The sequence below is a fragment of the Hakea prostrata genome, chromosome 7, assembly GCF_041222555.1.
Source record: "Hakea prostrata isolate BN-2017 chromosome 7, UWA_Hpros_2, whole genome shotgun sequence".
In the NCBI taxonomy this organism is placed as follows: Eukaryota; Viridiplantae; Streptophyta; class Magnoliopsida; order Proteales; family Proteaceae; genus Hakea; species Hakea prostrata.
The window spans coordinates 69,479,320-69,501,594 of NC_142606.1; the positions used below are offsets into that span (position 1 = coordinate 69,479,320).

At 37.9% G+C, this 22,275-nt stretch overlaps 2 protein-coding genes across 3 annotated transcripts in view; one reads left to right on the forward strand and one right to left on the reverse strand.

The window, feature by feature from the left end:
* Positions 1-22,275, reverse strand: part of LOC149011876 (DENN (AEX-3) domain-containing protein) — a 71,735-nt gene that overhangs the window by 16,361 nt on the left and 33,099 nt on the right. For both annotated transcript variants that reach the window (XM_089163086.1, XM_089163087.1), the window contains exons 14-17: positions 18,256-18,330; positions 18,047-18,097; positions 8,320-8,397; positions 7,482-7,619 (exon numbers count right to left, since the gene is read on the reverse strand). In XM_089163086.1, coding sequence (XP_089019212.1) covers positions 7,482-7,619; positions 8,320-8,397; positions 18,047-18,097; positions 18,256-18,330 — 342 coding nt within the window. The remainder of the gene's footprint in view (positions 1-7,481; positions 7,620-8,319; positions 8,398-18,046; positions 18,098-18,255; positions 18,331-22,275) is intronic.
* LOC149011877 (putative 12-oxophytodienoate reductase-like protein 2A) lies at positions 1,605-5,207 on the forward strand. The gene is made up of 3 exons (XM_089160809.1): positions 1,605-1,713; positions 4,371-4,520; positions 4,909-5,207. The coding sequence occupies exons 1-3, from the start codon at positions 1,605-1,607 to the stop codon at positions 5,205-5,207; spliced, it is 558 nt and encodes a 185-aa protein (XP_089016935.1).

Genomic DNA, 22,275 nt, shown 5'->3' on the forward strand with positions numbered 1-22,275 from the left:
CTGAAATGAAAGGGTTGTTTAGGGTGAAGGAAGAAAAAAGAAGTGATTTCTTTTTGTGAAAGAAAAGGTTGAAAGCAACAAAAATGGCAAAAAATGGGGGAAATCCCTGAAATTTCAACCAGCAGCACCTACGTCGCCCGAGACTTCGGACTTCTAAACAGGATTTTGCAGAACTCGGTCAAAACCAGGAAAAAAGTTATGCCTGGCTGGTTTCGTCCTGGCTGGGCAAAAAGATCAAAATTTCAATCGAAGTTTCAGAGGTTTCAACTGAAATTTGAATTATGGGTCTACCTGAAGATTTGGGTATGCCAGTACCTCTTCCCATGATCCTCTATTGTAACAATAAAGCAGCTATAAGCATTGCCCATAATAGAATGCAACATGACAGGCAAAAACATCTAGAGATTGACCGACATTTTATAAGGGCCTGTTTGGTTGTGTGAGTCCAGGGATTTCAAATCCCTAGACTCATGAATGGGCATTAAAACCCTGTTTGGTTGGAAAACATGAGCCCATTCAGAAATCTACCCATTTCAAAATTTAGGCTAAAATTGTGAATCAATCGAGTTCAACAATTAGGTGAAATGAGTGGGATGAGCATCATCTATAAATAGCCCTTGAATGAGCGCATTTCACATTTCGTTTTGACGGTGTCTCGACTCAAACGGCTTCCTCTTCCTTCTCGCTTCCCAGAACGAACCCGCTCGAACTCGAACGGCGTCCTCTTCTCTTCTCGCTTCCCAAACGAAGGTCTCCTCTCGCTTCCCAGAAGGAACAAATTCCTCTTCTCCACGAAGGTCCCCTTCTCCTCTCGCTTCCCAGAAGGAAAGAACAGTAGAGTGAACGAACTCTTTCAACAGCAGTCTTCATCTTACTCTACCAGCAAGATAGAGCAGAAAATCGTCTTCGTCTTACTTTACCAGCAAGATAGAGCAGAAATTGTCTTTGTCTTACTCGATCGCAAGAGACTAGAGAGATCTTTGTCTCACCCTTCGTATTCTCTCACTCTACCAGCAAGATAGAGCAGAAATCTCTCATCTCTGATCAGAGACTAGAGAGATCGAGACGAACACCTGGGTAACAGACTAACAGGGTAAGTGGGTATAGAATTTGTCTCTTTTTTCCTCAATTTATTAGCAGTACCCGATTTGAGTTGTTTTCTTTGTTTTATGAATCATACAAGTAGACGAGAGCAGTACCTGCGATTCTTTCCTGAGATACTCTCTTCCTCTGTTCCTCATAGTCTGAGTCCTGAGGTATAGCAGTCAGCAGCCAGCGAGCTGCCCTTTCGGCCTTTCCTGTGCTACTCTCTTTATTTATTTTATTTTATTTTTCAATTGAGTCAGTTTCTTTTTCTCTTGTTAATCTTGTGCTATCTAGAGTACGAAAGCTATTGTATGTTTGAAACATGAAGACTGCTAGTTGGTAGCTAGGGATTCTTACTTTTTGAATTCTTGGAATGAAAAGTTTTCCATTGAAGTGATTGCTATTACTTTACTCTCTTGAAAAGTTTTCCATTGTTTTGATTGCTATTGGGTGATGACTCGTTTGTTTCTTGCTTCATTTTAGTAATTGTTTTCTCATAGTTAATTAGCCGGTGTTAGATGAACTTGCTTGAGAAGGGAGGGACGTGGACAGAGGAGATAAGGGTGATGAAGATGGTTTCTGGGGGAGAGGGAAGGGCTCTTATGGTGGGTGTGAAAAGTCTGGAATGTGAGCTTTGGGATAAGATGATAACCAATAATTGGTTGCTGGAGAGAAAGTCTATGTTCATTGCTTGTGTTAAGTTTCACTTTGAGAAACTATTTAGGTCAGTGATCCATAAGTGAGAACATAGAGGCAGCTGTCAGATTTCTAGTTTTAGGAATGAGAACCCTACCCATTTGAATTAGGACTTCTTGAGAAGTATAAAGGATAGCAAAATGAATTTGGGCTCAATCAAATTCCAATCGGAGAGTACATATATCCTTTAAAATATAGTGGTGGGTAAGACTAGAACATCACATCGTACAGGAAAAAGGAAAAAAAGACTAGAACATCACAAAGAGAATTTATGAAAACAAGATAAGTCCTACCCTAGGTTTGGTATGCATTCTCCAAATAGATTAAAATTTTAGATGCATTTGACACTTTTTCTTTTGGGTAACATGTTAGACACCTTTTGAAGCAAGAAAATCAAGAATAAACATTTTTTTGAGAACGTATAGATCAAATCTAGCCTCAAATTTTTTGACTTTTTCCATGTAACAATTATATTTTTCTTAAAACAAAACTAGAGATAAATTTTTCTGATACTATGGTTACCCATCTAAATACCTTATCAATTTCCAGATTGGTCATCTAGTTGAACTCATTCAATAATGTCTTTATCTTCTTCTTTCATTCAATTGTCATTGTAACTTAGGAGTTTTAAACTTATTTTTCTCCACTCATCTTTGTCCATAGAAGAAAGCTTAAAACATCATTCACTAGAGTCAAGAGCATGGTTATCAAAGCGTCCGCCTAGGCGCGCCTAAGCAGCCGTCTAGGCGGCAAAGCGGTTTTTGAACCGCTTAAATTGTTGCCGCTTATCTAACGGGCTGATTTCTTGCCGCTTTTTTGCTTGGGCACTACTGTTTTGCCACCTTTTGCGCCATATTGCCACCTAGATGCTAAAGTAACCGTTTTTTTTACATTTTGTAATTTGTGCATATTATTATTATTTTTTTAAATCATAATTTATTCTACAATGCCGTATATAAATTTAAATATGTGAGCCATTTCAGAATCGAGGCCCAATTTGCAAATGAACTTCGAGGCCTAAAGTGCTTGTCGGCAACAGAATGTGAAGCATGAGCCATATTCAACATTGATAATCAATGAATCATTAAATAAACAATGACTTGGAAATCGGAATAATGAGATCTATTAATTTATCATGTCGGCACTGTTTGGTTAAAAAAAGGGGAAAATGGATAAATCAATTCTGATTACTGATGTATGCACAAGACTACAAGACATTTATTTGGCATTACACTATCATAGAGGTAAGTAAGAATGTAAAATTACTACTTTCATATTTATTTTTCACATTGATTACTAATATAGTACATACTACATAATTATTGTTATGAATCTTATGATGCTTGATGAGATGATATTATGTTTTTAATCTTTTTTTGGATAATTTTTCATAATTGTGATTCTTGAATGTTTTTTTATTTTTATGAATGTGATTGTTGAATGTTTGTTTAGGACTTTAGTTTATTATAAAAAATAGTTGTATTAAAAAGTAGTTTAAAAGTAGTTATATTAAAAATATTGACTAAACCGCTTTTGTCGCTTTATTGCCACCTAAGCGCCGCTTAGTTGCCTAAACGCCAAGACGGATCCCCAATCGCTTTGGTCGCTTTGCTGCTTTAATAACCTTGGTCAAGAGTGGTAGTCACTTCTTGTTCACGTTCCTTTGATGAGATAGAGAGAGAAGATTGAAGTCACCTCCTTGCTATATTTAATTAGAGAGGTAGGTCTCTCAAATTCGAAGTCTCAACTATTATTCTAATATGGTGAACATAATCATAGTTTAGAACATGGTTGAATCTGATGCAATAAGCCAATAATGCTCATGGGGTGCTTTTTAGTTTCTACTCTTCGAGTGGAACTATTTTTGTTTTATTATTCAATTAAATCTCGCATCTCCAGATTCATGTCATCCCTTGAGTTCTCTTTGTATTGTTGAATTGTTTTCTTAGTTTGCATCGTTCAACAACCTATTCCACAGAAACAATTGACCAGATCCCCTGTCCCTAGTTTCTTGCTACAAAGATGAGTGATGAGTCTCATTAGCAATAACATCTGACAATGGTGCCAGAGGCTCATCCATTATACAAGCTACAAAAGAAGCAGAACTTGCTGCATTATGAAGACTAAGGCCTTTCTAGGGTGAAGTGATCTAAGACTGTGGGAAGGGTGTCTAGCTCAAGTATGCTCTTCCCCTTGTACCCTTTCTTGGTTTTCTGATATTTCCTGATGTTATCTTATTATGATGGTGTTGTTTTTGAGAATTGAATTTATGCTCCAAACTAAAGATGTAATTGCAATCAACACCTGTGAACAAGAGGCATCCAAATGCTTGAGATGTGTGCAAGGTTGTAGAAGGGGATTTATTTTGTTTTTTCTTCACACAAATGAACCAAATTTCAGATGAATTGTGCTATCTTGTTTAATTTTTACTCTCAAGTATGCCTTTATGCCTTTTCAATTATTAGTGTTTTTTCACCTCCCAAATATCCATTTCATTGTCAGATATGTTGATTCCTTTGAAAGTTTGTGTCCTAACTCCTAATGATTGGCTTATCCTCTCCAAGTGTCTTGACACAGTTCCTTTATAGGTTTTCAACCTAATGGACAAGCTCCGATCTCATCCACAGATAAACCACCGAAGGGAGAAGAGTTCACCCCTCCAAGACGATTAAGGACCGATGAAATCCCTCAACTTGTTAATGATTTCAGAGTTGCAGCTAGGAATGCTATAGAAGCTGGTAAGTTCTCAAAATAAATATAGTTTCACCAAAATGTGGAAGTGTTTTTAAAACTTTAGAAAGTTGGAGCCTTAATGAGAAAGCTATTGGGTAAACCTAGGGAGCCAATTTCTTTCTGAAAAGAAGCATTGTATGATTCAGAAAAGGGATATTGGACTTTGAGAATCCTGCTATAAGTTGGTCAGTCTGCAGATTACAGTTGGTTAGTCTTAAAAAAAAAAAAAAAATTCTAGAATGAAAAGGTTTTCTTCCACAGAGTTGCATATATAAAGTAGGAAATATTAATGTGTCAATTCAGAACCTCCAAATCTGATATGTAATGCATCTGATGTTGTCCATGAGAAAGCTATGATGGTGTTGATTCGATTAAAATTTCCTTGGATTGCAGGTTTTGATGGTGTTGAAATCCATGGGGCTCATGGCTACTTGCTAGAGCAGTTCATGAAAGACCAAGTTAATGACCGAACAGATGAATATGGCGGATCCTTAGAAAATCGTTGCCGCTTCCCACTTGAAGTTTTTGAGGCTGTTGTCAATGAGATTGGAGCTGATAAAGTTGGTATTAGGCTCTCACCTTATGCTGAATATATGGAAGTTGGGGACTCAAACCCAGAAGCTCTTGGCATTTACATGGCTGAATCTCAATTCAGACTAAGAAACAGATTCGTGGAACTCAAATTGGACTGAATCCAGTTGATGGGTTGAACCAAGACTATTCCTCTAAGAACTAGATAATAAACTAACAACCAAAGTTGGAGAAACAAGACTACTCACTGTTCAGATTAAGTTGACAGCAGCTACTACTTTCACTTTCAAGATTTGAAGTTTAAACAGTTCTTACATGTTCGTGGATGGGCCATTGACCAGTTTCTATGAACAATAAGAAATTTAGCTAGATGCAAGTGATCATGTTTCTCAAAATTAATATATATTTACTTTTTTATACAACTGGATCAGTTACTGGGTAATTTGATTGATCAGGTTTACCCTTTACTTTTTCAAATTTGATACAATTTTCATAGTTTTAATTGAACTATTTATGACCTAATATAATATTTGGAAACAGAGAACTAAATCAACATCTTGAATCAAATGACGAAGACTGATGCAATTGATCATATTTCAGTTTTTCTTTTTTGGGTCATCAAACACCACTTTGAATCTAAACTCTCAACTCTCAATCCTTTTATCCTTATATAGAAGTACATTTTCTTATAAGGAAAGGATTTCAGAATTCATCGGATATTATTCTTGGTGGAGAAGACTTGAGGGCAACATATGTATAGCTAAGGCATTAACAATGACTGGATACTGATGCTTAGTTATTAGGACTTGGCATTGCAGATCCAAAGAAGGAATAATATTAGATTACAATTAGTTGACTAGGATTTATATTTGTGCACTGCATCGGTCTAAGTCAACTAATTTTGACGTCAAGTTCAACAAAAAGCAAGATAACCCCCTTGTAATCGGAAAAAAAAAAAAGGGTATTCTTGTCACAAAAATTATTAGTCTAATGGTTTCTGTTAAGCTTGTCCTTATTTAATAATTTCTTGAAACCACAGGGGAATGCAAAAGAAAACTTAAAGTGGACTAAAAGTGACTTAGACCAAACTTCATCCAGATGAAAATTATCCATTTTGAAATTCATGGACTCAGACAACCAAACAGTTTTTCAAGGTGAATCTACAGATTTCAAATCTACAGATTTAGGATAACCAAACAGTTTTTCTAGATGAATCCATAGATTTCATTCCACAGATTCAAGTAACCAAACAGTTTTCAGGATGAATCCAGAGATTTCATTTCACCAGATTCAAGTAACCAAACGATTAATTTTTTCATTCATGAGTCCATAGATTTGAAATCCATAGATTTGAAATCTCATTTCATTTCAAATGGCTGGATTCACACAACCAAACAGGCCCTAAAGAAATTGGAAAGCAGTGTAATCTGTATGTCATTTGTGAAGTTTGAAGATCAAGCAGTAGATGTCTTCACCAAAGGATTACCTAAACAAATGTCTAATCCTACATTGACCAAGTTGGGCATGTGTGAGATCCGCGTCCCAACTTAAGATGGAGTGTTATTTAGGTTATGTTGGGGAAACAATGTCCCTAAGTTCTGGTGCTAGCAAGAGCTAGCACTAGAAATATTGAGAGGGAGTTCCCCCCTACTATTTCACATAGGTTTCCCTAGATTAGTTGTTTTTGTTAGTACTTGACGTCTTATTCAGTTTAGGCTGTTTTCGTTTTCATTCTCGAATTTAAATTTCCTTTCCTACTCATAACAAGTTACTCAAAGACTGTACAGTATAAAAAAGCTATTGGGTGCTGTGAATAAAGCACAATTCTCTGAGTAACAATCACTCACCTTACAGCATAAACCAGACCTCAAAATCTATGAAAAGTGGCTCTTGTCAGACAAGGAGGGAAAAGGACAAAGCGTTCACTTTAAGGTTCAACTAACATCCCATGCATGGCAACCATATGGGTCAAACCAAAGCCCCCTTGTCCCGCACCTAATGAGCAAGGTATTTGAGAGTGGATGTAGTTTGATCATGAGGTGAACAAAAATAATCGTGGGGTTGGGGGGGGGGGGAGAGCCCCATTCCAAACCCGACCTATCATCACTCCCCTTGGAATAGAGGTCCAATTATGATTACCTCATTAAATCTTTTAAATGTTTCACATCTATGATTTAAATTGAGGGGAAACAAATTGCATGATGTCAGTTTGCAGACTCACTTCACACATCCTCTTACATTCCACCCATGGAACCACACCCTCTCCTATAAAATGCCTACCCATATCAACCAATTCATAACCTTGTCCTTCACTGGTGCAGAAATGCACTTTCATGTTGTCAAAAACCATCCCCATAAAATCAATTTTTTATGCTTATTGTACATGTGAACAAAAAAGACCATAAGTGAACTCCAAGCATTGACCAAGAGCCTACCTGGATTTCTGTGCACTCATAGACTGGTCTTTTTCTTGCTAGATAATGTTCTCCCACAAGTTTGGCATGATATGGCCTTAAAGATGAGATTAATTCCTTATGCTGGGGCAGTTGTGGTAACCTTGGTGATTGCACAACCTGTAATTACGCATTTGCAATTTAATCAAAATACTAGTAAAAGTTTTATCAAAAATATGGATTAAGGAAAGATAACAAAGATAATGACTCCAACTGTTACATCAACATATTGGAGCTCCTGCATATTTTCATGATCTGAACCACATTCTTCCCTCTGTAGGACTCAATATAGGGCTGTAACTTGACCAACAAGATCTTGTAGGATCTTCTACCATATGATCCCACTTAAAAAGAAACTATGACCTCATGAAGTTGATGGCAATTGACAAATGTTCATGACACTTATATTTTCCATTTCTGCTCCCCCAAATTAAGGAAGGTTATGATTAGTAACCACCTCATCACGGGCTCATGTTATGGGTTCAGACATTCAGTACTCAGTAGATAACTTGATATGCACAAAACCACTTCAACCTCCAGTCGGGTTTCAAAAAAAAATAATAATAATAAATTATATTCCATGAATTCATTCCGAATTTCACCCCAAAACCAAAAATTCCTTCTACCTTGAGAATCCACCAAACAATCTAGGCCTCATTTATATTTGGTTCATCTTATTTACAATGCTAAACATCATAATCGCCAAAGCACATATAGAAAAGAGTATAGAGGAAATAACTGGAGGTGATATGAAAATTGACAGATTTTCGTGTGTCAGTAATGAAGATAGTGAACATTAGTAGCAGAAAAAGATGAGTACCTGATTCTTATCAGCATCAACTACAATGACATTAGCCGACTTCGAATGTACTTCAGTAGTTTTGTTCTTAACACCAACCTACATAAAAGAGGTAAAGCTATTTGAGTAAATCAATTGGAAATAAACACTACAGTTCCAAACAAACACTACCAAAACACATCCCCCCCCCCCTCCCAAAGAGAGAGAGAGAGAGAGACCAATAAGTGGCAAAATGTTCTAATAGATGGCCCTGAGTTTGGAGCTTGGGCCTTCTTGCACTCATCTAATTCAGATGTTCCATAAATTAGTTCTGGTTTGCTAGAAAACCTTCAGTATTTTAAATTATTACTATTGATGAATAGCTTTCTTCAATAGGATTTTTAAGACATACACTACAATGTAACCAACAAGTCCTGAGAATAAATGGGGCATAGTGAGAAATATCTTACTTTATTATTGTTTGTGGCAAATTAAAGCTCTACCTGACAGCATCTTCATATTGAAGAGATCATAAATGTATCAAGGATTCAAACATTAGACTTGGAGATATGACTTTTCTCACCGACAGCCCAGACCATTCTGGATCAAATGATACAAATACCGCTGGTCTAGTTCAGCCCCCCGACTAGTGCCACAAGATGGCTGCTAACTTAGGATCTTTTTTGAGCCTTCCTGAAATGCCCCTCATTGGTAACATCAGCACTGCCCCTCTTGAAATCATTATTCTCTGATGAATGGGTGAATGCCATATATCTCTCATAGAAGTGTGGATTTATCCTCTTGAAGTCACCAGCATTATCATTTACTTTTGCTTCAAGGCTTGCCCTTCCACTTAACAAGGAAGGTATGATAACCAGGTCCCTTTCCAGTAGTCTTATGCATGTCATCCAATACTTCTTCAACGGACTCTTTGTCAGGAGGCATGAGTTATGGTAGTCAAAGCATTTGCTCTGAATCCCTTCATCCGAATGATTCCCTGGGTAAAGATAGAGGTCTGCCACATTGAATATGTTGGTGATGCCCTTCTCTGGAAGTAGCTCCAAAAAGTAAGCGTTAGGACCAATTTGCTTGAGGACTTTAGAGGATCCTATCTTTTGGGGGCGTAGCTTGGCGTTGACACCTGGTTGGAGTCATTCTGGGTGCACACTGAACGTGAACATGTCTCCAAGATAAAATTCAAAGGGCCTCCTATGCCTGCTAGTGTTGTCTTTGTAGAGCTCTGTGTTGGGGGCTATTCTTCTTCTCACGTCCGCATGGACTTCGGTGATATGCCCAAAATTCATCAGCCTCAATGCTAACTCTGGCCTTGGCTGGTAGCGATGCTAAGTCGATGGCTCTCCAAGGCTGGATGCCAAGTAAGGCCCAAAGGGAGTGATGAAACCCAAAGTCTGGGTTAGACCTTCCAGGACCCTCTTTAACTAGAAGTAGCAAGTAGATGGTTTATCAAAGAATTAAGATTTGTTTAAGGGATCATTTGGGTATGTTTTGAGAGGCTAAGAAACCTATAGGTGATTTTGGGTTTACTTTGAGTTGGATAAAAGTTACTAGATAGCCTATGGGATGGTTCATGAGAAGAAATATATTGTATAACTAGGATGCTCTAGGGTTAAAGGGAACATAGTGGGAGATCTCGCGATATCTCGGCGAGATATCTCATTTTTTCACTTTGGCGAGACGAGATGGAGGTCGAGAGCAGAGAGTTGGGTTATCTCACTCGAGATCTCGCCATATCTCGCTATATCTAGCCATATCTCGCCCTTAATCTCGACTGGAATTTTGCCTTTTTTTGTGGATTTTGGCTGAATTTTCACTTGCAACTACTCTTAGCACATCTACAACAAGGAAGATCAATCATTCTCTACTTGTCTTATGAATTTATGATTCAATGACTTATATAGAACTTCTAATGGTTGTATAATTATTTTATTCTTGAAAATTGAGATTGTGATATTCATATGGATGGAATTTTGATAACATTAAGTTAGTTGATGCATTTGATATACTTGCTTTTCATTTATATGCCTTAAAGGTTCTATATTACATGTTGTATAACATTGCATTCCCTAATCCTACTACATTTCGGTTTCACACTATGAATAGACTTAGAAATCATATAGTGGGTTGTTTCTGACAAATCCAAGGCCACCAACATGTTCAAAAGGCCTTAAATCAACTAAATACCAAGTTTCAACCCAATTGGGACCCTAAAACCCACCGAGATGGGCCACCGAGTTGACGCCAAAAAATTGTATATCTCGACCGAGATCTCACCAAGATGATCGAGATCTCTCTTTTTCAAGGTGGCGAGATCTCTCGAGAGAGCAAGATCTTCTACCATGGAAGGGAAAAGGGAGGGAATATCCTATGGTTAACAAAATTGGTATGGCCAGGGATTGAAATGTTAAGTGTTAGAGCTAATGAAAGATAATATGATGTAACACAATAGTGGGAGTCCATGGTTTCCTCATTGGTTTGGGTCTTTGGTGTTAGTAGTTTCCTTATTGGGACTATGGACATTAGTGTCCTAGTCTAAGTGAGTATCCTACTAAGATTTAGGTTCAATTAGGTAAGTGTTAAGAGTTATATTTGAGTTTCCTTCTGTAATCCTATTTCAATTTATTATAAATATGTGTTTGCTAGTAGAGTAGAATACACAGATTTTATCACCCAACCCTAATCTCCAATTATTCTCACTTCTTCTCCCTCGATCTCTCCTTCTGCTTCTCTCTATCACCCAACCCTCATCTCCAATTATTCTCTCTTCTTCTCCCTCGATCTCTCTTTCTACTTCTCTCTATCGCCTAACCCTAATCTCCAATTATTCTCTTCTTCTCCCTCGATCTCTCTTTCTGCTTCTATCTACCTAGTGCTTGTTATAGATCTTGGGATTGTTCACATGGTATCAAAGCCATAATCTATTGCCGGACTAAGAGCTGTTTAGGTTGCCAGTTTGAAGAACAAGAACCTAGTTCAATGAAGAAGTTGAACTGGAGTTCAAATAAAGATTTATTTTTAGTTTCTGTCAAGTTTCTTTGTTTAATTCAACTTTAAATAAAAAAAAAAGGGAGTCATGGGTGTTAGATATTTTCCTGCTCGGAGGAAGAAATCATCTTTGAAGGCATCAATGCTCTTCGGTTAGGGTTTCAGATTCTCACTCATCTTTTTAAGACTCAGTCCCAAGCAGAAAAGTTTGGGTTCAACTTCCATTTCTTCTCCCAAGGAGGACAGGAGGACAAGGAGGAGCAGAAGAAGTACTAGTAGCAGAAGAAGAAGAGAAAAGAGTCATAGAAGTGAATATCTGTAGCTCTGTCATTGCCCTTTGTTTCTTGAACTTCCTCATAGCTGTCTCTCTTTTTTTGCCTAAGATCACATGGAGGCGAAGCAAATCAAGGTTGGTCAATGGGAAGTAGCTATTCAATTGTGGTGATAATTCTCGTGTTGCCAGTCTTGCTGTCTGATCGGAGATTTCTCTCCAAAGTGCAAGCAATGAATTTCAATGGTAGCCATAGTTCTGGTGTCGATCTTCTCTGTAGGACTCTTTTTTGTTTTCTTTTGAATCTATTGAGTGTGGATGAATCAAGACAGTTGATCATGTTCAAGTGGTCATCTATAAAGAAGCAGTAACTCAATAGTGTGATCCACGATTTTAGGTGCTTGCAGTTTTAAAACTGCTGGTTCAATTGGTTATTTGTTGAGATTTGGTTCAGGTTTTGGTTCAGATCCTGGTTTAGTTTTGGGTTCAATTCCTGGTTCATTTTCTGGCTCCATTCTAGATTATATGTTCTGGATCTGTTCCTGATTATGGTTTCTGATTCAGTTTCTTGATTCTTAGACTTGCTTTATTTTGTGTTTCCGTTATTGTCTGGTTCAATATTTAATTAGGATTGGTTCCCACTTTGTTTCCTTAAATCTAGCCTTAATTCTCCTTCCAAGTTTACTCTTTGACTTTTGTTTGTGTTTCCTTTTTTGGGATTTCTCATGCAATTCTTGTTTCAGTTTTGTGATACATAAAGATTTGCAATTCCTTTCCTTCAATCCTTTATTTACCAATGACCCCTTGAAAAAAATTTCTGGTTTATTACAATGTTGCCATTATTGTTTAATTTGATGGACATCACATCCGTTTGGGATTTTATTTGTCATTGTGTAAGGATGATTGAAGACACATTGGGATTTTATTTAAGAGATCATTTGTTATGAAATTTGTTGGGATATCCGTCATTTGAGGTGATTATTAGCTGCTTTTGATCATGTTTAATGATACACACGAGGGGGATATTGAAGATGTCGACTGCAATAAACATCTTCTGGAGTTTAATGGACTCAAAAGTGAGTCTGATTGTTGGAGGGCCTTCCCAGAGATAGGCTTTTGTGCTCGTTGGAAGTACACTTTTATGGAATTTTCGTATAGCCATGGAGTTGCACTTTCATGAGATTTTTTGTGCGTGCATTAGAGCTGTAATTTTATGGACTTCTATGTGGCCATCAGGGTACTACATTTGGTGGAGTGGCATTGCATATTGCATTTTGAGACCTTCATTGGGAAGGGTGTTCGATTTTTTTGTTGGTTACAATGAAGACATGGATTCCCAATAGTTAATTGGGATGCTGATTTGAGTTTGTTGGTGTTTGATTGCTGCATGATTCAAGACTAGTGCTGCTTTTCAAGTTTATTGTTATTTGACCAAGCTGGAGCTTTCTTTGAGTATATTCCAGCTTGAGGAGGAGTTTTAGAGATAACAAGAGATAATATGATGTAACATAGGAGTCGTCCCCCTAATGTGGTTTCCTTATTAGTTTGGGTCTTGGGTGTTATTGGTTTCCTTATTGGGTCCTTATTGGGTCCATGGTCATTAGTGTCCTAGCCTGAGTGAGTTACTACTAAAATTTAGGTTTAATTAGGTATAGGTAGGTGTTAAGAGTAATATTTGAATTTTCTTTTGTAAACCTATTTCAGTTTATTATACATATAGGCTTGTTGGTATAGTAGAATGCATCAACTATATCACCAAACCCTTTCTCCAATTATTCTCTCTTCTTCTCCCTCAATCTCTCTTTCTTCTTTTCTCTACCTAGTACTTGTTACAGATCTTGGGATTGTTTACACTAAGAAAATCAAGGAAGGAAAAGTAAAGGGATAGAGAAAAGGATATGGGAAAAGGAAATTAGGATTAAGACAATGTGCAATGGGAAAGGAAGGGTTAGGAGTTTCAACAAACCTAAATGTGAAGGATTTAGGAGGTATACAATTAAGGGAAAAAGAAGAGGAAGCTTGCAGTTGGAAGGGAAGGGGTACATGAGTCTTGTGGCAAAGGGGGAGGGGTTCTAGGATTTCTCAAGATCCATGATCTTTCTTCTTCTTCTTTCTTTTCTTTATTTTCTTTCTTTCATTTCTTTTTTTCATCCTTCTTTTCTCTTTCTTTTCTATTTCAGTTCTGCTGCAAGATTAAAAGAAAACAGAAAAGGGGAAGGGAGGGGCTGCTGCAAGGAAAGGAAGAGGAGGGGGGTTTTCTTGCTGCTGCAGCCAGAAGGTGCTGCGATGGTAAGGGAGGGGTTAGGGGCGGGCTGCGAGGGGGGAGGGATGGGGGTTGTTATACGATAGAAGGGAGGGGCTGGGGAGGGGTTCTTGGCTGCTGAACTTATTAGATGGAGTGAAGGTGCTGTGATTGCTAAGCTACTGCTGGACTTAAAGAACTCTGGCGGAATTGACTGAGAAGATCTTCGTAAATCCGCCGTGGCCCTCCCAGAAAGACCATGACCTTGTTTGCCTCCAAACAGAATTTTTATTCAATAATTCATCTTACCCAATAATTGGGGAAGGGGTGGGCTTTTATAACCTTAAAGCTTAAGCAATTTGACTAAGACTCAAACAGGGAACCTTATCCATAAAGGACTCTACTGATTAGTGACATCAGAACTCAACTAATTAATAAAAGGACTCTTACAGAAACCCTAATTGGACTCTTACATAAGACATCTTGAAGGAATCAAATTATCACTAACTCTGAGAAGGAGGTTGGACCCTAACTCAGAGTTTTACATAGACTAGGACTAGCACTCAGTCATAACTCATTACTCACAAAATACTAACCCAAATGAAAAAATATATAGTTCCCTGACCCTAGGATCGAGTAGGTTCCAACCCTTCTTGAGCCCCAAAAGGGATGGAAAAATGACCAAAATATTGGGCCAAAGGTCTAGGTTTTGGGCACAATTAAAGAGGGGGGGGTTCAGCTTTGTTCATGTCAGGGAGTCCTCCCTGTAGTTCTGTTCATAGAACTGTTGTATGCAAACTCTGCTATATCAAGGATGGTTGACCAAGTCCTCTCCTAATCCCCTTCTAGGCTCTGTAATGGATTTCCCAGGGATCTGTTAACTACATGTCTGTCTGTCCAACTGAGGATGAAAAGCTGATCAAAATAGTAGCTTGGTCTTGGTAAGTAACCAAAGAATCTTCCAAAAGTAGCTCATGAATTTAACATCCAAATATGATACTATAGTGTTGGGCAGCCCACGAATCTGTACAATCTCGCTAAAGAAAATCTTAGCAATATGTTTAGCATCATATGTTTTCTAACAGGGGATAAAGTGGGCCATTCTTAGTGAATCTATCAACTACCAACAAAATAGAATTGAAATTTGCTTGGGTAAGGAGGAGCCTAAAACAACATCAATACTTACAATCTTTCCAGGGTTGGTGGGGTATGGGAAGGGAGAATATAATCCTGTGTTCTGGAGTCCTCCCTTGGCTAGACACCCTGCATCTGTTGATGATCATCCCCACATCTTTCTCCATTGCTGGCCAATGGTACATATCCATAACTAGGGCTGTGGTTTTGTTTACTGCGAAATGTCCACCTAGGCCCCCTCCATGTAGTTCTCATTTGTGTTTTCATTACCTGCTGCTATTATTCTAAATCACATCATGAGGCTCTTACTCTAGGTGGAAGGCAACTATGGACATTGAAATGGACGCCTTATTATAATGTAAAACATGGTCTCTAGAAGACTTGCCTCCTGGAAAGGATGGTTTTTGTTGTCATTGGATTTACACTATTATCTCCTAGATGGGTCAGTAGAGTGCCTTAAAGCACGATTGGTTGCTAAAGGCTATACACAGAACCTTCTCTCAAGTGGCCCAGCTGAATCTTGTTTGTATTTACTAGTTCTGTAGCTGTCAATCTTTATTCACCTCATATTAGTTGGATGGGAAGAATGCATTTCTCCATAGTGATCTTCAGGAAAAAGTGTATGTGGAGTGACCCCCTGGGTGTGTTGCTCAAGGGGAAGTGTTTGAAAAAGTCTGCAAGCTTCACAATGCTATTTTACGCAGAAATAGTCACTTGAGCTAGGTTTGATAAGTTTTGTTCCATTGTTACTCTGGATTTTCACAACGCCACTTTGACCATTCTTTGTTCAACGTCAGGGTCCTAAAGCGATGGTCCTTACAGCGTATCTAGATGATACTATCATATCCAGCAATGACTCTACTGGAATAGCTGAAGTTAAAACCTACCTTCAAAAGCACTTCCAAATGAAGGACTTGGGTTTTCTAGGAACTGAAGAACTGCAGAGCAACAAGGGGACTAAATTGTCCCAAAAAAGTATGTTCTTGATTAGTTGACTGATACAGGGTTTCTTGCATCTAAACCTGTGGATACTCCAATAGATTCTCATCAGAAGCTTGGCTCCACTGACAGTGAAGATTTTGATGATCCCCATTGGTACAGGCGCCTTGTAGGCAAGCTGATTTATCTTAATGTGACAAGACCAAACATGTCCTATGCTATTGGCATTGTAAACCAGTTCATGCATTCTCCCAAGGAAATGCATTGGGAAGTGGTTTGTCACAGTTTGGGATATCTTAAGGGAGCTCCTGGTGGGATTCAGCTACCATCCTCATCACAATATTGTAAACCAGTTCATGCATTCTCCCAAGGAAATGCATTGGGAGGTGGTTTGTCGCAGTTTGGGATATCTTAAGGGAGCTCCTGGTGGGATTCAGCTACCATCCTCATCCCAATATTGATACTACTGGTTTTGCTGATGCTAATTGAATAGGACCATGGGGATTGACGGTCAACTACTGGAGATTGCACTTTTGTAGGTGGAAATTTCGTCACCTGGCGTAGTAAAAAGCAGTCATCAATTGCAAGGTCAAGTGTTGAAGCTGAATATGAATATAAAGTCATGGCTCAAGCTCAAACCACTGATGAAATTATGTGGGTCTAGTCAATTCTTCTTGAGTTAGGATTGCCAGTCGCTCAACCCATTAAGTTGTTTTGTGACAATCACGCCGTGACTTGTATTACTAATAATTCTATCTTCCATGAGTACACTAAACACATTGAGGTTGATTGCCACTTTTTTACAGATGCTGCTCTCAAGAAGGAAAAAAAAGTTGGCACTCTGTTGGTATTTACCGCAGAGCAGCTTGGTGAAATCATCACCACGCCCTTATTTGGACCTTCCTTCAAGGATGGATGTTGCCAGCTGGGCATGGGTGATTTGTATGCTCTAGCTTGAGGGGGAGTGTTGATAATCATGCTACATAAGGGTACATGACCAAGTACCGTGGGGTACACTTGGTCCTGTACACATATTTGTTGCAGTTACTAGTCTGGCCCTTTCCCTTTAGCTAGGTTGCTCATACCTAGGATAGTCTCTATTTTAGAACAGTTTCCCCTTTTAGGACAGCATTTACTTTCTATTTATGTGTAAACCAGTTTAGGAAAGATATCTCAGACTATCTTTGAGTGACATACTATAGGGATAAGTGGGTGAGCGGGAGAAAGCAGATCTCCCTCTCCTTTCCATTCTCTCTCAGTCCTCTCTTCTCTTCCCTTCAATTCTGGTTTTCTAAACTGCCGCAAAGTTACAACAATGATTCATCATGATAAAATGTACAATAAAAATATTCAGGATCAGGATTGGTCCAGAATGATTCATCCCCCAAAGAGAAGATCAATCAGCACTAGTTGGATCCTTGATTCCAATTCCTCAATCCATACATCCTGCAAGATCAACCACAAATTGACCAGGAAGAGGAGGGCTGCAGATTGAAAAGACCAGTTCGAAAGCTGGCTTGTTTTCTTTGGGCCCCAGAAATTATTTAAAAAATTCGGAAGGTTCCAACATCAAATAGGTTTTAACCAGATCAAGTGTTTTCCAGCCAAAATGTAGAGAGTCAGTCATCCAATGAGGTAGCACATTCTGGTTCTCAAAGATAAACTTGAGCCTAACGAAATTCAAGGTCATTTTTTGCTTAATTTTTAGTATTTATAAATGAAGAGACTACTTGAATATCACTTATTGAGACTTCACATCTAAACCAATAAAATATTTCCAATCAAAAACTAATTTCACTGCCACCAAATAAAGCATTTCATTAATATAACACAAGATATAAATCTTAATCTTAGTTTGCGACAGAAGGCAAGACAGCATAGCATAAGCATGCCACAACCTAGGATGGGTTGTAAAGATGTACCAACACAAGGCCCAACCAAGGTCTAATATGTTAGCCACAAATTTTTGAAGAATTTATTTGTATTTGGGAATCAGGCATATGTAGTGCACACTTAAAATAGCCGACTTTCAAATAATGAGGAATTACTCCCTTCTTATCCAGAATCATATTAGACTGCATAATTATAAGAACTATCTTGAAAAAACTTCCAACCCATTTGACATAGCCACATGTGTATCATTATAGGCAGCAAAAATAGAAAGGCAAAGTGAAACTTACTACATATGGAACCGGTGCATCCAAAAAGTCAAGCATGTCATTTGGTAAAACCTGGAAGTTCAGCTACAAAGTTAATAAACATCATTCCATGACATTATCAAAGATATTGAAAGATAAAACAACCCCCCCACCCAAAAAAAAAAGAGAGTAGGAAATAATTGTTCAGGAGAAAAACATTTTATAAATTCCATAGTAAATGGGATGCATACCGGCACTAGAAGGCTCTGCCAGTGGTAAGGCCGGATTAGTGGGATAATTGACAAAACTAGTGCAGACAGGATTCCCTGTAAGTAAAATACATTATATGGCAGTGAATTTTGTACAGCACATACCAATATGGAGACAGACAGCAAGTGCTTCGAAATAAATATTGATAACAGTGCTGCTCAGAAGAGCATATACATCGAAACATGAAAAAAAACAACTCGTACTCACGACAGGAGATGAACATTGAGGAGTGAAATTTAAAATAAGATTAACATATCTTGGGAGACCATGGACTGCCATGCAGAGGGGTAGCTACAGTCCTAACTAGTTAAGAAACTATTAGGCGTGCTAAGGATGATTTTTCATCCTTATCTCTAGTTGTCCCTAATCTGAATTATTTCCATATAATCTCCTCCTTCAATTTTATTACTTTCCTAGTTTGGCTTGATTGATTTCTCCATTGTAATTTGAAATCTTTGCTGTACCTTTATTTTATTGTTGATAGTTGCTCTTAACCATGGTTCTAATTTCAATCGAAATAGTCGAAATTTCAGTTTTCATCAAAACCGAAACAACCTGCAAGATTTTGGATAAATGCAATGTTTCAATTGGCACTTCCGAAATTCCGACCAAAACTGGGCGAAACCAAAGTTCGACCAGTTTCGGTCCATTATTCCTTGTAAAATCCTCTACATTGGCCAAAACCTGCAAATATCACAGGTTTTGATCTTTCTGCCCTTGTTCACGGCTTAGGTTTTGACTTATATTTGCTGATTTCTCTTGCATTTGGTGATTCCTACCCCATTTTCCCCTTATTTCCACTACTCCTCTACCTTCAATAGAATGTGAAGCATGAGCCATACCCAACAGTTCCAAACTTTGCATTTTTTATTTGTTCATGCTTTAAATGATCCTGTATTGCTTCGAAATTAATATATGTTTAGTTTAGGACTATGATCTATGGTTGTTGTTAAACTTATTTTTTAAATATTGCTACTATTTTCTAATTTTCTGATTTAAAATTTATTTTCTAAATTATGTAAATACATATGTATACATGATGTATAGGCTCGAACTTAATATATGTGAGATACCATCACTTGATCTAGTTGGTCATTGTATTTTGTTGATTTATTGCATATGTAACCGTTCTACCAAACAATCATGCATGTTGATGATTTTATGCCAGTATGGAATACAGTTTGCGCCTATCCGAACTATAGTCATTTGTTAGTATACTTGAATGATATCTTCTTAGTGGCTTTTCTGGCAAACTACCATTTCCATTGTGTTTGTAATGCTTTAAAAATGTAGGAGGCAAGAAATCAGATGAAATGGAGGCCATATAAGCCCCAAAACCTAGAGTCAAAACCTTGCTCAAAAAGCAACAAGTTTAGACTGAAATTTCAGTCAAAACCTTGAATTTCGATTTTTTGCCAGATTAAAACCGGCTTCGAAACCAAAGCCTCGATCCTAGACCTAACAACATGGGATGGATGCTGTCTATTTATTTAGAATTCTCTCATATGAAAATCAACCAACTATTTTTCCTAATGAGGTTCCTCTTGTTAGAAACCATGAGGAATGTCCAAGAAGATGGCTCAACATTGATGTATCTCACCAGCAAATATGTGAAGAATCTGATGGCCGAAAACTAACACCAACACACCACAGGATTGATGTATCAGGAGTTCATAATATGAGTATCCCCAGAAATGCTATCCCAAGACAAAAAAAAGCTTGGATGACCTCTAAAGTCAAGGCAAATGTATATTTAGAAGAAAAATGCATGAGCATCTGAAAGTGCATGATATAAGATCCAATATAATCGTGCATATACAAAGGGGCATCCAAAACATTTATTGTCACCACGTGATGCTGGAGCATCCCAAGCATCAAAAGGTGTTCAAATATTTTCTGAATATATTCGCATTCACCTCCATCTGGGTTAGTTTTTAAAGGGTCAAAAGCTGTCTGATTGTTATGATTTAGGAGCTGTCACGAAACTTTCTTTCCAACAAGAACAAATTCTTGCAAATTGGAGCTGTTTCAGGAAAGACATAGCCATGCTATTTCATAAGGAGTTTTCACATGACTTTGGGGGCATTTTGGGTTTTCGACTCATAGATTAGGACAGTTTTGTACTCGTTACGGCTGGCTATGTTATTTCTGGTAATTTTACATCATAATATTAATAAGTATCTTATTGTACACCTTGGTTAGGCATTCTCACTTCTCATTCACATCCTCCTCCTCTTTTTGTGTTGTTTATGCATTGTCTTTTAATCTGGTTTCTGTTACATGACCTTAATTATCTATATTTGGGACTTCTCAGAGGTTTCTTCTTGAGGTGGTTTGCAGCAGCCTATGCTACCCAAGACGTTTTCTAATTCTGTTTTAATTCTTACTCTTATCCTATTGATGATAGGATTCTTATTGTAAGGCCGTAGAGCCCTCTACTGAAGCCCCATGATGGGAGGAATAAACATCTTATGCTATTTCCAGATAGTTTCTGTTCTCAGCTTCTGTTTATGTTTCCTGCCTTGCTGCTCTAGTGTTTGCAGTTCAGACCTATCATGGTTGGTACATAAGTCCAACCATGGGATCCTAGGTGTTTTAAGTCCTACGTGGTTGAATACTGTTGGTGTTTCAAGTCCACGATCCTTTGGGTTGTAGACTTGAAGCCACATGATGGGAGGACTAAACATCTTATGCTATTTCCAGATAGTTTCTGTTCTTGGCTCCTGTTTATGTTTACTGCCTCGCTTGCTCTAGTGTTTACATTTCAGACCTATCATGGTTGGTACGTAAGTCCAACCGTGAGGAGTTTAAGTCAAGGTTGTCAAAGTGACCAAAGTAATGGAAGGCTTCCAAGGCACTAAAGCGACAAAGCGCTAATAAAGCGATGACTAAGCAGTCAAAGCATTCTAGTGTTAATTTTTTTATATTTGATCCAAATATCAAAAGTTACATAAAATTCCTAGCATTCAAGTATGAAACATTTTGCAAACTTAATGAAAAGTTCATTCATATAATCAGTATATAAGATTGGAAAATATAACATAGTCATTAACTTCAAATATAACAACAACAAAGTCACATATCAAACTTCAAAGTTCAATAACCAAATTATTAAAACAACTAAACAACCCTAAGTCAGACAAAATAACTTAGGCATTATGCATTCAACTTCCAATTGATAACTAAGAAAAGTAACATTAAAAAAAACCAATATCAGAATCTCAGAGAAGAAATGCTATTTCAGAATCACAAAGATGTGATATTAAGTTTATTGTTGGTAACCAAAGACACAATATACTGATATTGGGATTACCATAGAAGTATTATTTCAGAATCTCAAAGAAGAAAACAGAAGAAAAAAATAATAATAATAATAATAATAATTTAAAAAGTGCCAATAAAGCGGTGGCTGGGTGACCAAAGCACCTGCTCGGATGCTTAAGTGATGCTTTAACCGACAAAGCAACCACTTTGTTGACTTCAAAAAAAGTGATGGTCATTTTGACTGGGCAGGGACTGCCTGGACGCTTAAGCGACGCCTTGACAACTATGGTTTAACTCCTACGTGGTTGAATTCTGTTGGTGTACACAATCCTTTGGGTTGTGGATTAGCCTGCCATTATCATCTCACTTCCTCAATTGAAGCATATCAGTTCTATCAAGTTAGCATCAACAACAAATCTCTGCGCCCCCCCCCCAATTCTTTCCCCTTCCTTATAATTCTCTTGAAACCAAGAAGCTCCATCAAACCTTAATCCCCCATTCACCCATATCTCCTGAACATCTATTTTATCCCAATTTTCATCCACAGCAGGTCCTCATCAACCTTAACACTAAGCCTATTTGCAGCCACTTTCACCCTTTGAACACCCAAAAATGGTGCCCCTCTCCCTCTTGGATCGAATTTCAAGATTCTCACCCCAGTAACCTAGATCTACGCTTTTCCAACCACTAGATCCCTCTCTAACATTAGGACCATAATCCCACCCATATCTCCTGAA